This window comes from Halyomorpha halys, unplaced genomic scaffold (genome assembly GCF_000696795.3).
Source record: "Halyomorpha halys isolate HHAL.00 unplaced genomic scaffold, Hhal_1.1 Scaffold954.1, whole genome shotgun sequence".
Taxonomy (NCBI): Eukaryota; Metazoa; Arthropoda; class Insecta; order Hemiptera; family Pentatomidae; genus Halyomorpha; species Halyomorpha halys.
In genome coordinates this window covers 111,384-126,257 of record NW_027110506.1, presented here as the reverse complement: position 1 = coordinate 126,257, position 14,874 = coordinate 111,384, and the positions used below count along the sequence as shown (strand labels likewise).

At 28.6% G+C, this 14,874-nt stretch overlaps 1 protein-coding gene across 2 annotated transcripts in view; it reads left to right on the top strand.

The window, feature by feature from the left end:
• LOC106687384 (unconventional myosin-IXa) overlaps positions 1-14,874 on the top strand; it is a 39,379-nt gene that overhangs the window by 10,779 nt on the left and 13,726 nt on the right. Inside the window, exons 8-16 of one of the 2 annotated variants that reach the window (XM_014431242.3) lie at positions 335-510; positions 638-838; positions 1,407-1,542; positions 1,646-1,844; positions 3,111-3,177; positions 8,251-8,508; positions 11,851-12,079; positions 12,987-13,144; positions 14,003-14,228. In XM_014431242.3, the coding sequence (XP_014286728.1) occupies positions 335-510; positions 638-838; positions 1,407-1,542; positions 1,646-1,844; positions 3,111-3,177; positions 8,251-8,508; positions 11,851-12,079; positions 12,987-13,144; positions 14,003-14,228 (1,650 nt within the window). The remainder of the gene's footprint in view (positions 1-334; positions 511-637; positions 839-1,406; positions 1,543-1,645; positions 1,845-3,110; positions 3,178-8,250; positions 8,509-11,850; positions 12,080-12,986; positions 13,145-14,002; positions 14,229-14,874) is intronic. The other variant, XM_014431243.3, reaches the window with a different exon arrangement.

The following is a 14,874-nucleotide window of genomic DNA, read 5'->3' as shown; positions in this document are numbered from 1 at the left end:
AATATTCCTTTTCCATAATTACTGTATAGTAACAACAAAAGTTGAAACATTTCAATCCATATTATCAAACAAACAACCCAACGAACACTTCGGAAGGACGCGCACCACCATCTATCTCGTTTTGAAAAGCGTCTTTATTTTAGATAATGAAAACTGGTTAGCTTGCTTTTTGATTTCAAATAACAAATAAACAATATACATAAATAAAAACATAATTAAAATAATTTATCTATAAATATCAACTATTTATTAAAAAAGAGGATATTACAATATATCTATATCTTCTGTCTCATTTTGATGTTTAGCATAAATGTAATAGGATCTATTTATTTAGGCTACTGCTGCGAGGGATGCTATGGCAAAATGTCTGTATGGTGCTTTATTTGACTGGATCGTTCTTCAAGTCAACCATGCTCTTCTTTCTAAGAAAGATACTCTCAGAGATCACCAAGGAAACTCAATCGGAGTGCTAGATATATTTGGTTTTGAAGATTTTGGTCTTTTTAATAGGTAACAACAATATAAATTTCAGAAATGAAATATTATTATAAAAGTACATAATAAATCAAAGAAAAATTATTTAAGTATGAAAATATTTCTAATGTTTCTCTTAAATTTTTTTTTTTTTTAATTCCAGTTTTGAGCAGTTTTGCATTAACTATGCTAATGAACATCTGCAGCACTATTTCAATCAGCATGTTTTCAAATATGAGCAAGAAGAATATCGTAAAGAAGGAATAAAGTGGAGAGATATCGAGTTTCTTGACAACTCTCTCTGTTTATATCTAATTGAGGGCAAGCCAAATGGTCTACTCTGTGTGTTGGATGATCAGTGCAAGTATGTATTTGTATTTATAAGATATGTGTAATCATTAATATCATTTTACTGCTAAATATTAAGTTTTGATAATGAGTGTTAGTATTCATTTATTTTAAGTATCTCTGGCCTAGGAGTTTGTGTAACCAAGTAGATAATATACAATACTTATAATATCTGGTTTATAAAATTGAAACCCATCAAGGGGATGCTCTCAAGTTCATAGGCTGTATGCATGATGTCTTGAACAATCTTCCATGTTCATTTTATACTTGCGTTACATTATTAATATAGATATATAATATGTATCTTGTTACCATATGTTTCATATATAGGTAAGTGGATGTAAAAATCGAAACTAAGTTAGTCAATGGTATTTATGACTGACTCCTATACACTTCAGAATGTCTGTAAGTTAGGTAATAAAAACATTCAGTGCCTCTTTTTTTTTTGCCAATTTCTTCAAGATAAATTTCAGAAATTGGTTGTTATTTTACTATTTTTTCTCTTGATTCGATGAAATATTTTTTTATTTATAGTATTTTATTAAATATTTTTATTACTTTTACTATTTCATTTTCTTTTTCAGTTTTCCAGGTGCTTCAAATGAAACTTTATTACAAAAATTTAATTCTGTTCATAAGGAAAATTTATTTTATGAAATGCCACAGAAGAGGGAAGCTGCGTTCATGGTTCGACACTATGCTGGAAAAGTTAAATATCAGGTTTGTTCCTAAAGCTAGAATAAATACTTAACATATTACTTAAATGTAAAATTATTAAACTTATAGGTATGTTATATTTTCTTAATATTTTTTTTATTTTTAGGTTCATGAAATGAGGGAGAAAAATTTAGATCTGATGAGGCAAGAAATTGTTGGTGTTTTGAAAAATTCTAATATGGCATTTGTTCGGGAACTAGTAGGTGCTGACCCTGTTGCTGTATTCCGATGGGCCATCGTTAGGGCATTTTTTAGAGGATATTTTGCTTTTCATGAAGCTGGAAGAAAACATAGACTAACAAGAGGTAAAAGAAAAGAAAAAATAATTGTTTGTTTAAACGTGTAAAACCTTTTGGTCCTTAACCCTTATGGATTATTATAATTATAAAGATACATACACGCACACATAAAAATAAAAAGTGAATTATAAGATGATATTAATAATGATGAAATAAAAAATAAAACCAAAGAAAGGCAGCGATTTGGAAGAGAGGCGATGTGCTTTTAAAAATGTAAATACCAATGCGACTTTAACTTCCTCATCTGTGAGTGCTTCAAACAAATTTGCAACTGTGGGGTCAGTTCTATTCTGTTTATTGTAGGCAAATAGTGAGGACATTCTTCAAAAATATGTTTAGTCATGATAATGGACTGGCAATATTGGCACGTTGGAGGTGGCTGTTTTCTGACCAGGTTAGAGAGTATGGCCTATTCTTTAGCGGATCAGAGCAACTTCCTTCCTGTGGCAGCTGTTGTACAATGTCGACCATGGTTTTACTAATCTTTTTATTTGCTCAGAGAGTTTTCATTCCACATGGCCTGCCATCTTTCTGATATTTTTATTTTAAGAGATCTAATGACTTCTGATGGAGTAAGTACACCCATGCCTCGGTCAGGGAGCGTAAGTGCCTTTCCGGCAGCTTTGTCTGCCAGCTTGTTGCCAACAATACCAATGTGGCTTGAGACCCAAATGAAATTTGTGGTCTTATCTTGATCTGACAGTTTCAAGAGGAAAGATAGGATTCTTATGATAAGTAGATGTTAAGGGTATATGTTTCTTAAACGCTTTAGAGAGCTCAATGAATCTGAAATCATTGTAATTGGCTTTTGAGTTATTGACAGGCAAAAATGGAGGGCTGATGATATTGCATTGAGATCGGCGGTATATGTTGAACATAATTTATGTGGGTTGACTCAGGGGTGACAAAAGGCGAGGCAGTTAAGCTTTCTGATTTGGAACCATCAGTGTATATAAAAAATGTTCTGGAATATTTTCAAGAATACGTCACAACCATTGTTAATACTCAACAGATGTGGTGTCATTTTTGTGCATATGGGAAAGATGTAGCAATGTATTAGGTTATTTTAGAGTCCAAAGTGGGTTCTGAGTTTCAGGGTTTTGTCTCTTTTAAGCTCTAATGTAATTCATTGATAACCAATGTATAACCAATAATTTGGCACATACTATTGTGATATATCAGTTAGTGTCTCTAACTACAAATTGTGGATATACAAATATATATTCTTTATTTAATTCGTTCAATAATAATTATCTGGAAATTTGTTTCCAGATGGAAGTAAGCCGAGTTCGATTCATGCAAGGTACCGAAATCATACACCAAACGATACTATCTTAAGGTTTGTATAACATTATTTTCCATTAGCTACTATTTAGATTTGGCATGTGGTCTTACAAATTTTTATTTTTTATTAACTGCCTTCAGCTCATGGAATTTTTGTTTAGATGATATCAGTTTTTTTTTTTTTTAGATTTAAAATATGTTATGAATAAAATTGATTTTTTACCATCTATAATAAATGGAATTCTGCTACTTTGATAACAATTAAATGTGTCCATTTTAGACACATAGTGAAAGGTGATGTCCATCACCCACTTTCTAAATAATGACATGCTCATACTGCTATATTTTTAAATATAATATTTTAGAAATAAAATTTGAATTTTTAATTATCATTTATTAAAAACAAGGAGAGAAATAACACATTTAAGTTTTATATGTTGTTCTAAAAGATTAATCGTACTTCTTAGCTCTTACGTCCATAATCACAAGTTCCCCTTATGATAGATTATCATCATCAATGTTATAGATTATCTTCTACTGAACAAGGGTTATTACTTAACAAGGAAATGTTATTTGATCCATTTTTGTTATAGAAGAAAATATAAATTAAGTTAGAGTAACTCATAAACCTTTAATTCTTCAGAAAAGACGTTAGGTACTCTAAATTAAACAAATTCCATGCTCCCCTACACTATCTTACGCAAGTAGTATACCTCCTTAGTGTGAAGGAAAATCGAAAATCTTTCTTCTGTACACCGTCTCCTAAATAAAGCTTTTTTAATTAAAATTAATACCAGAAGCTATTCCAATAACGTTGGATATTGAATCAGCTTGAAGAATATTGTGTTATCATCAGCTATACAACACTTTTGTCAAAGTATACAATACCATATTTTTAAGAAAATTGAAACATATGCACTATTGTGGTTACTGACATAACAAAATTTGTTTGATACGAGTTCTCTTTGAATTTAAAACTCTAACGTTTTTCAGAGCCATCATTATATAGTTTGTCTGCAGTTCTATCAGTATAGTGTTTTCTCGGCCACACAGGGTAATTAATTTCTGGTAGAGGATTTAAATCTTGAAAGAGAGTCTATTTCAATTGGTTTTAGAATTCATTAAATAGACTTCTCTAATTTTCTATTATTTTGAAAACATAACCTGTACGATTACTTAACAGGTTCATCTAGTTGTGATAAGCATTTTAAAAGAACTATGTCTATTGAATTCCTATATATATATATAGAATTCAGGTATCCTATATATATATATTTTAAAATTAATCATCCGATAAACTATTCATGTTCAGTATTATACTATGACACATTGAACATCTATGATTAAATTTTCGAGACTAATAGTTAACAAAAATAATTAATTTGATCATACTTAATGAAACTAGTCTATTTATTTGCAAGGCTTATCAAAGGCTCAACTGTATAAGATTGACCCATATGGTAATCAATCAATTATCTTTTCTTTTTCTTTTTTAGAACTCTTAATTTAGTCATCTTAGTGTTCGACTGAGAAAATGTAAGTGACTACCTTATTTCTGTTCATGCATTGACAGAAATATAGAATGGTTGGAATCATGTTTTTTTTTTAATTAGGAGTAATGAAAAGGTTAAGTATAGAAGATATTAAAATAGCTGTATGTTGCTCTCTATATCAAAAGTTTTAGTGTGTTAAAGTGCCATAGTTTTACAAAATATTTTACTAGTAAACTTTTTTTTTTTTAATTTACTCTATTAACTTGTTTTATTTTAAACATTTAGAAGGATATTTATTTTAGTCCATAAATGCTACTTTCAATCAAGTTTATAATAAATAATTATTAATTATTGTTTAATGCCTCAGTTCTGGTATTTCTGATGGCGTTTATTAGTGATTAAACCATCCTCAAAATATTAAAGACAACAAAACTAGTACCATGCTGTGGTTATTATCCTTCAAAATAAAGAAAACTAAATACACAACAATAAAATTATTTGATAAGTGATAATCATGGAATAAATCATAATTAATTATTATCATATGCTGTAGTATAAGATGATTATAAAAAGTAAATAGAGAAAAATTATGGTAAGAATAATTAATTAGTACATGGGTATTTGGGTATACGTGGGGAGAGGAGGGGGTTCAATTGATTTTTAGTATTTTAGAACCATAGGACATTTGTTGATAAAAAATGAAAGAGAAGTTTTATAATACTATGTTCCTCTGAAACTTTATTTTTTAAGAGTCTAATGTACTAAATTATGGTAGAGAAATTGTATTTTACGTTTAGCATCCCTTTTTATCCCCTTCAATATAAGTTGAAACCTTGAAATTTTGCTGTACCGTATTATATTAGTAAACTTAAAATATATAAATGTGATTTTTTAGTATTAAATTCAATCTGAAAAAACTTTCTTCATATAAAATCATTTTTAATGATTGAAATATTAATGAATGTTGCCTATAAAAGTAATAATTTTAAGTTGTTTGTTCTGTTATTTTAATGCCTGATAATAGTATGTATTGTCTAGCCAACTAGTGACTATGTCTGCGGTTAATCTAACCGTAACAAGGATAGCGTAAGTTAAAAAAAGTTGATTCCTCAGATATATATATTTTTTCCCCCATTCGCATGTAATTTTAGCTTTTGTTAAGATTTCCGTTTGTTTTCTTTTCTTGAGGTGTATTTTGTATTAAACAAAAATATACGTGAAACTCTTGCGTGTTAGAAGTGAAACTTCCTAGGTTCTAGCATTGTTTGACAATTTTATTATTTCAGGATTAGGAAATGGAATTTGGTTAATTGAAATCTCTCTTAATTAGATAAAAAAATTTAATCTTAATGTTTTATACTATTTTATTTATTGAGTAGAGAAGTGCTTCACTGTTTATTTGAGGCAAATTTGCCCTACCTCACACTCCTTAAGAAGTTTCACTTCAAAAAAATTTATTTTTATATAAGTAAATGCATGCTATTCTTCATTTGTTAAGGAGCTTTTTGAATGCTGTATTAAATTAAATCTAACAGCTCCGAAATCAGTATTTTTTCTTTTAGTATTTGTTTAATTGCTTGATTAATTATATACAATGTTGCTATCTTATAAATCTATATTTGATTAAAAAATATATTTTTGATGTTATAAAGTAGTTTGCTATTCATTTTATTTTTTAAATTACTTTTTTTATGTGTAAAATAAAATGTATGTTGCTACAAAAGGGTGGTTCCTAAACTTTTATGACTTCATAGGCTTTAAGGATTATCAACTTTCAAATCAATATTTATTACCAGCAATAGAAATGATTCAATATTTCCTTAGTAAATTGTGAATCTTTAGCTCTTTATACAATCTTTAGGGAATGGAAAAGCAATAAGTATAAGAAAATTATTATTAATAATTTATAATTTAGCAATTTAAATAAAAAATTATCTTGCAAAAAATAAGGATAATCTAAATATTATCTACATTGGACTATATTTCTCTTTTGTTTTCTTCAGTTGCTCCAATCATTACTAGTTGATTGTACTAGTAAATCATCTGTTCTTTTTCCTGTATATAATTTATTAGTCATGACTAGATAAATCAATATATATGTCCAGTATCAGAATACTTCGAAGTTGATTCATAATATATTTATCTTTTTAGATTAACATAGTTTTAATTTGATATTATCAGTATTTCACTAAATAATGTTATAGATAAATTCAATTTGTAGGGCTAAGTAATGAACTAATATTTAATAAGTTGAGGGGTAGACTAAAAGGTAAGTGGGGTGGGAGGATTGCTTTAAGGCTGATCTTGTGAATTTGTTTTTGGACTGCGGTCAAGCGTGTATTGACAGTGATTTATGATTATTGATTATTATTATTTATTACTATGGATAAATTCAATATCCAAAAAAATGTAACTGTTGAAGTTTATTTTGGAAATCATCACATATTAAAACAAAAACAGTGAGTTAATATAATTTCCATTATAGTAGTAAAAGTATGAAAGATAACTGAATAACATTGTTAAAAGGTATAATTAAATTATACTTATTCTATACAATTATCTGTTTTTTAAGATGATGGATTGTGTAAGAAGAAATTGTTTGCTTTCTTTTTTTTATTTATAACATTGACAATGCACAAGCAGCCTCTTTGAAAATTGTTATTCATTTTATTAGCCAAAGGTGTCTAATTATAATTGTATTTTAACATTATCAGAGTAATATGGCTGTAAATCGTTGTATGTAAAACTATCATGTATGCAATTTTTACAAAATTGAAAACAAAGGAGTTGAAGCTATTATATTTGAACTGCAACTTTTAAAAGGTTATAATATGGATGATCAGGGATTATCATAAAGATTGTCCACTTAAGTCTTTGCTTTTTATTGTTTTGTTTCTTTAATGGTTACTTTTCACATAGTGTGCTGGGTTGATAAAAAATCAATTTTCAGAAATTTTGCCTATTATCCATTTAGTTTAGTAACAATAAATAAATGCCTTAATTATAAGGATGAATTTTTTCAGGTTTGTTCAATTTTCTGCTCCATTTTTACTCAAATTCTCAAAAAGCGTGAAAAAATTATGTGCGATTCCTTATCATATATGCCTTCAGGACGCATTGGATCAAAAAGTGCTAGATATTAATTTGTCTTATAATTAAATTTGCAATTAGAATCCATTGAAACAAGTAATCCATCCCATTGAAATTCCAGAGTTAGACACGCTCAAATTGTAAACTAAACACCACTGTTATAACTCGGAATCTTCATTTGAATAATTAAATCAATATTTTAACAATTGTAGAGGTTAGGGTAATAATAGATTAAGTGTATACAGTGGGACATCCTGTGTATGACAACTGTATTTTTATTAGTTTAGCTTTAAACACTTAACATTTCCTTTCATAAAAACAGAAACCTAAGTCCCGAGATACAATAATTCACCTTTATTGTTTATTTTTGATAGTTATTTGTATATTTTTAACAAGGTTATAAATTTATGTGGTTATTTAAAAAAAAATTTATAATCTTACATTTTGGCAAACTTACATAATAGACTTTAGGCTAATGAAGTGGACAATTTATTTTTATTGTGTTTATAGGAATAATTTGTTTGTAATACACAAAACATGTTTAGATTCAATGTGCGCTATGGTAACACGAGGTGTTATACTACAAAACCTGAACAGGACGATTCACAACAGAAAAGTATCCGACAACCATTAAGTCAAACATTTAGTGTGAATACCAATGAGATATCTCCTAAAAATCTCTCAACGGACCAACGATCTTACATTAATAGTACAGAAGAAATGGACTGTGATAAAGAAAGGTTGCATAAAGTCTTTTGCGCTGAAGAAGCAAAAGTTTTTGAAAGAGCGACACAAATTGTTGCGTATGTAATAAATTTAGTAAATAAATAATACAATCACTCATTGGTGGTGGAAGATTAATACACAATTTCTATCAATTGATATATGCTTTATGAAATGTTTAAAATTATAATTAACATTTACACATTCAAATAACTCATTGTTGAGAGTATAACTCATTTAGAGAGAGATATGGTATTTACATTTCATTGCTTATCATTTTTTTTTTTTTTTTTTTGTAACAATACATCTTCGGATACAAGAGTCATAAAGATGACTTCTATAAATAAAAAAATATTTATTGTATGTATGTCTGATTTTACACCTTTACATTCGTTAAGTGTCAGTGTTTTGTTCTTGGTCGTTATTTTGCATGTTTTGTGCATGGTTTTTGTTTGACAGTTTTTGTTGACTTTTAAATTTACTAAATTTTTGCATGAATAAGTTTTCTATTAATATAATTGTTGTTAATCGCTTGATTTATTGTATATATATAAGATTTATGATTCTAGGTATAGATTAATGAAAAAGATTAAATAATTTTTGTATGTATATAACATGTTATATAGCACTAGTTGTAAAACATGTTATGAATATTTTTACTACTTCAAGGTTTTGATTTCATTTTGCAAATCAAAATCATCCTAGAGCTATAATAGCAGTATTTAGACCATCTTGAAAGCCTTGGTATGACAATTTTCATTATTCATATTTAACGAATTATTGATGCTCATTTCAAAACGTATCTCAAGTATGTATTTGGGGTTCATTTATCTCTAGCTAATGAAAGTAGGCAGCTGTGATCGATATAAGGCTATAGAGGCATTAACAATTTATTATAAAAAATAAGAAACTCCTTGTTAGGTTTATTAAGTACATTATTATAGCTTTAGGTATACCTGTATATCAATTGAAATACTGAAATAAACTTTCTGGTGTTACAACATGCTTGGACACTTTTTATCGAGGGATTTTATGATAGTTACCCTGTTCATAGTAATTTACTTCCTTCGTAAATTTTCTTTTATTTATTTTTTCAATTTCTTAGAGGAAGAAAACTTTCTTTTTTGTTTTAAACATTTCAATTCATTAGGAATTGATTTTTTTTTTTTGGCTTTTGGTATCCTCATAATATGGTTTCATCAAATGATTATTCTTTTTGATTATGTAATTCCAGTTTTGTTATTTTATATATATATATATTTCTATTTCATCTGTAACTATTTTTTCCATCCCTCTTTATGTACAGAATTTTAGGATTAATGCAATCCTCCTTACTTCATATATTGTTCAATAATAGATGCAATATGTACAACAGTACTTAGTAGAGATGAAATGAAACAAGGAACTATTCTATATAATATAATCAATAGTGGGATTATATTGTTATAAATTGAACCACTGTGGAATCTCATTTAACAAGTCATTAGCTTATTCTATTTGTTTTTTTCTATAATTATTTTATTCATGTGTTTACTATTAGAGTCCTAGTAAATAGTACAGGTGCATACTTTAAAATATTATTACCTTAAGAAATTGTTTTTAATAAGTAAACCAGGTATTACCTTTTTTTTTTTTTACCCCCTATATGGTAATTTCTGACATGCTAGATTCAGGTTTATGCTATAGATAACCAACTTATTTTAATCACAGTGGGAGGGTCAAGCTTGTGTTCTGAAGAAACACGCATCCTAGGCTGTCTGTGGTCTTTCCAAATGACACTTTGGAAATACCTCCCATTCTCCACTTATTTTTATAAACGTATGTTGCTTGGTTACTGTTTCTGATTCATCTGTGAACAAAACATTACTCTATTGTTCATCTCGTCAATTCATGAGGCTTCTTGTAGACTCCAAGATAGGTGGTGAGGAGCTCCTTGTTTGCAGTGCCTCTGGGATCACATCTACCCCTTGCTGATTTTTTATTACTATGTTACTCCAATAACTAACACTATTTTAACTGTTAAATAATTCAATAGTCTTCGAGAAGACTGAGAAATTATATTCCAAGAGCCCAAGAGGAGTAAAAAGCAAGTTATTTCACTCCAGTTTTTTATTGCTTTAATAAAAACAATATACAGTTAAGTCAAAATTGTTGACTCTACAAACTATAGATTGGGGAAATATAAAATGGTGGCTGTTCCGATGATACAAAAATTAAATTTTGAGTTGTTTTAATTTTTAAAAAATAAAGTTGTGTGTTATTTCCTTTTAGAAAATGATTCAATTTTTACCTAGACTATACAAGGGATAAAGTAAATGACTTAAGAAAATAAAAATTGAAATATTTATGGTGCACACCCCCAACTGGCTTTAATTTATTTTTTAAATACTAGATTTTCATGAAACACTTCCAATACACACTAACCCTCTAATTCAAGGACTATCAACACGAGACTTACCAGATATGAGACAACGTTTACAAAAGAGCTGGAATAGAGAGGCATCATTGGATGACCTTAACCATCATGCCTTCATTAAATTTTTTTTTTTTTCTCTCTGTACATCTCATTCGCTGGTTGTAAACATGCTTTTACAGTTGTGAATAAAATAAATAATGTAAAAAAAAAAAAAAATACTAGATTTTATTAGTTTAGATTCCAGAGATATAGTTTTTTCATTAATTGAAAATTCTTTTATAATCAAAAACAAATTTCTTTTAATAAATATAATGAAAGCTACTGATTTTTCATTATGTGAAATGTTGCAATTTAAAAAAGCGTATCTTGAAGACTATTTAACGATAACCGCTTTATTAGGGCTTATATCTTAGTTAATTTACTCTACTTCAAATGATGTTCTATTAAGTTTATTTTGTGTTGTCGATAGTTTTAAAGATATGGAGCTCTGAATGAAAAATTATGTTATTTTTTTTAACATTTTGAATCAGTCGCCAGTTTTTATTCCCCTTGTGGTTGACAGACTCATCAATTTTGACTAGTTACTATAAACAGTTTTCATTAAAGAAATCAAAAATTAAAGTGAATTTTTTTTTGTCTGACTGTTGGATTGTGACTTTCAGTCTCTCTTGGGTAGTTATTCGCTTTCCGAGTCATATCACTTCTGGGTTTATTTAAGAAGTATTCTGTTATCTATACTACCTGGATCTGTTTAATTCTAATCAATTTATTTGGACCCTTGATTAAGATCTAATCTTTGTCATAGTCTTCTCTAATCAATAATTTGACCTGGGTTGCATTTTTTTTTTTTTTTTTTTTTAACCTCCATTATTCTTTATTCCCTCATCACTTTGTTAATATTATTTTTCTGTATAAAAAAAGTAATGATTAAATGAACTATCATTTACATTACGTATATGTATGCTACTTCAGATGCATATTTTTTATTATATTTTTAATTTTTCAGAAAAAACAAATCATTTAGACCACGAGAAAGAGGAAAGAAAGGTTTAAAAAATTTACAAAGTGTTAAAACACTCGCTGGAAGAACTCAAAGTCTTGGTCAATTGGGCAAAGCACGCAAACAGCCATTAACAGTCACTGCGCAGTTTCAGCAGTCTTTGCATAGCCTGATGGACACTCTCAATCAAGCCAATCCGTTTTTCATCAGGTGCATCAAAAGCAACAGTAATAAGGTATTCGAGGATTGGTTTTTCTTTAACCTATAACTATAATTTTAACCCTCCAAGCACTAAGGCTTTCAAAAACATTAATTAATAAGAGGTCAAATTTTTTTTTTTTTTTTTTTACTTTCAACCTTCCATTAACCTGGAAGAACACATATTCAATATTTTTTAAATCTAGACTACGGGTATTTATAAAGGGCATGGATTTTAATAAAAGAAAAAATATACTGGATAGTTGTATTGTATTAATCCATTGTTTATCATTGCTAACAATTAGAACTGTTTATAATTATGATTATTTTTAATTATGAGAGATAGTTGACCGTGGATGACCTACGAGGAGAAGATGGTTGGGAGTGCGGTCAAAGTGAAACACAAATAAGTGGGTGTAACCTATTTAATTGTGCCAATGTTTCGGCTAGAGTTTCTAGCCTTCTTCAGAGCTAAGAACAGAACAAGATAAATAGGTTACACCAACTTATTTGTGTTTCACTTTGGCCGCACCCCCAACCATCTTCTCCTTGTATTATTTTTTTTTTTTTAATTAACAAAATTAAAGATACTTTAGAGGAAGATTTTTTGAAATATCTGTATTTAAGCCCTGTCAAACTATTTCAATGAAGATAAAATATATCTGATATTAAATACCATTCAATTTTATGTTGACATACCGAGTTGAATCAAAATCATTAAAGTTGTTTTCGATTGAATTGGAAAATCGATTCTATAAAGTGGTACTTCTAGCCAGTCTATTTTATTGAGAATGATGCTGGTGTCCCTCTAGGCATACAACTGCCTTAAATATAATATCGTAATACTTACTGTTTTTGATCTAGACCTAAAATAACCCTATGGTATTTGGAAAGTTACAAAATGAAGATAGTATAAATTAATGTTCTGAATTTTTATTTTTCAGATTCCACATTCCTTTGACGACGAAACTGTTCAGAGGCAGCTTCGTTACACCGGTATGCTGGAAACTGTTAGAATCCGACAAGCTGGATACAACGTTCGTCTGACTTATGATGAATTTATACAATTATATAGAATTCTTTTACCCAAAGGTCTACTGAGGTAAGTCATGATCCGCCAAGTTTTTTATACTTTTAATTTAATTCCCCATACCTGTCTGATGTATAGGAAATATTTTTATCGATAGAAAAGCAGTTTTTTTTATTTCAAACTTAATTTACTTGTTTTAGGACTGGATCATTTCACTGTAACTGTAAAACATTATTTAAAAAAAAAAAATTTCTTTTGTTACTATTGTCCCTTATTTCCAAAGAGTGTATTAACATTAATTTTGTTTCCTTTTATATGGAATCTGGTTTAAAATTTATTTTGACTGATCATGATTTTTGTCTGTTGAGCTTGGTAGGATTTATATATGTAAAATTGTTGTGTGATATATTTTTTATATCTAAATGATAACAATAACCCTTACAAAGAGCAGATGGTTGGGGGTGCGGTCTAAATATAACACAAATAATTTGAAGTAACTTATTTAATCGTACCAATGCTTCAGCCAGAATTTCTAGCCTTCATCAGGGCTAAGAACAGAACAAGATAACAACCAATGAATACAGAAAATAAAAAAGTAAAAAATAAAAAAATATCTAATTTTATTCCTTTTCAATGTAGTCAAATCTTATCAGCTCAAAATTTTTACAATGTATTGATCCATACACCCTTTGACTTAAACTAATGAGTTTAAAAATTTTTTTGTTGTTAACTTTGCTACTACGACTATTATTTTATTTTTAATTATTTCAATTTTTTTTTTGTTTATTTGTTCAGTATTGTGTATTATTAAACAAATCATTTCTTTCTCTTCCTGTTCTTACTGTCGATATCCTACGATAATTGAATATGTTTTTATCTATTTATTTTTTATAAGTTCTGTATTGTTTATTTCAATTATTTCTTTTATAGTTCTCAAAGTGATGTCAAGGATTTTCTTCTCACATTAAATCTTAATCGAGATAATTATCAGCTCGGAAGCAGTAAGATATTTATGAGGGAATGTGAAAAAGTTAAACTGGATTATCGATTGCATCAACAGATCATAGCCAGTATTGTCAAAATCCAAAGATGGTTTAGAACAATACTTGAACGTTCCAGGTTCCTTCGTATCCGTTCTTCTGTTATAACAATTCAGGTACTTCAGTTACCTTTCACTACAATTTTTTGAGTAGTTTTATTATATTTTTAATATTACAAATTAGTAGCTCCTGACCCAAAACTTATCAATACTCATTTTTAGTAACTTAGAGGTTACACTAAGATAAACCTGCCTGTTACCCTCCATCGACACATGAGGTTTCATAACCCCACAAACAAGGTTCTTTGAGACCCAATCCGTAGTGTCCTTTGTAATGACTCACTCATGTCCAGTGAAAACTCGCTCTGAATTCACGGACTATGGCAATTCAGGATCAGCAGGCGCACAAGAACCTATATTCCTTTCTCAAAGCAGGCCATCCAGGGTCCAAACCTTTGGGATTATTTGAATTCCTGGAAAACTAATATGTAATTCCCGATTTATTCTGTTTTAAATAACGTTGTTATGCCTGTGAGTCTTAATTCTTCAGAAATAAAAAAAGAGAATATCTTAAAAAGAAGATAATAAAAATCGAAAATATTGAATAAACAATTGATCAAATTTTTTTATTATGATAAATATAACAGAAAAAGTTGGAATACAACAGACTAGTTCATCAGGTTGATATAGATTTCAAAAAGGCTTATGATTCTATTGACCACCAGGAGCTGTGCAATATCTTGATTGAACAGGGATTACCAAA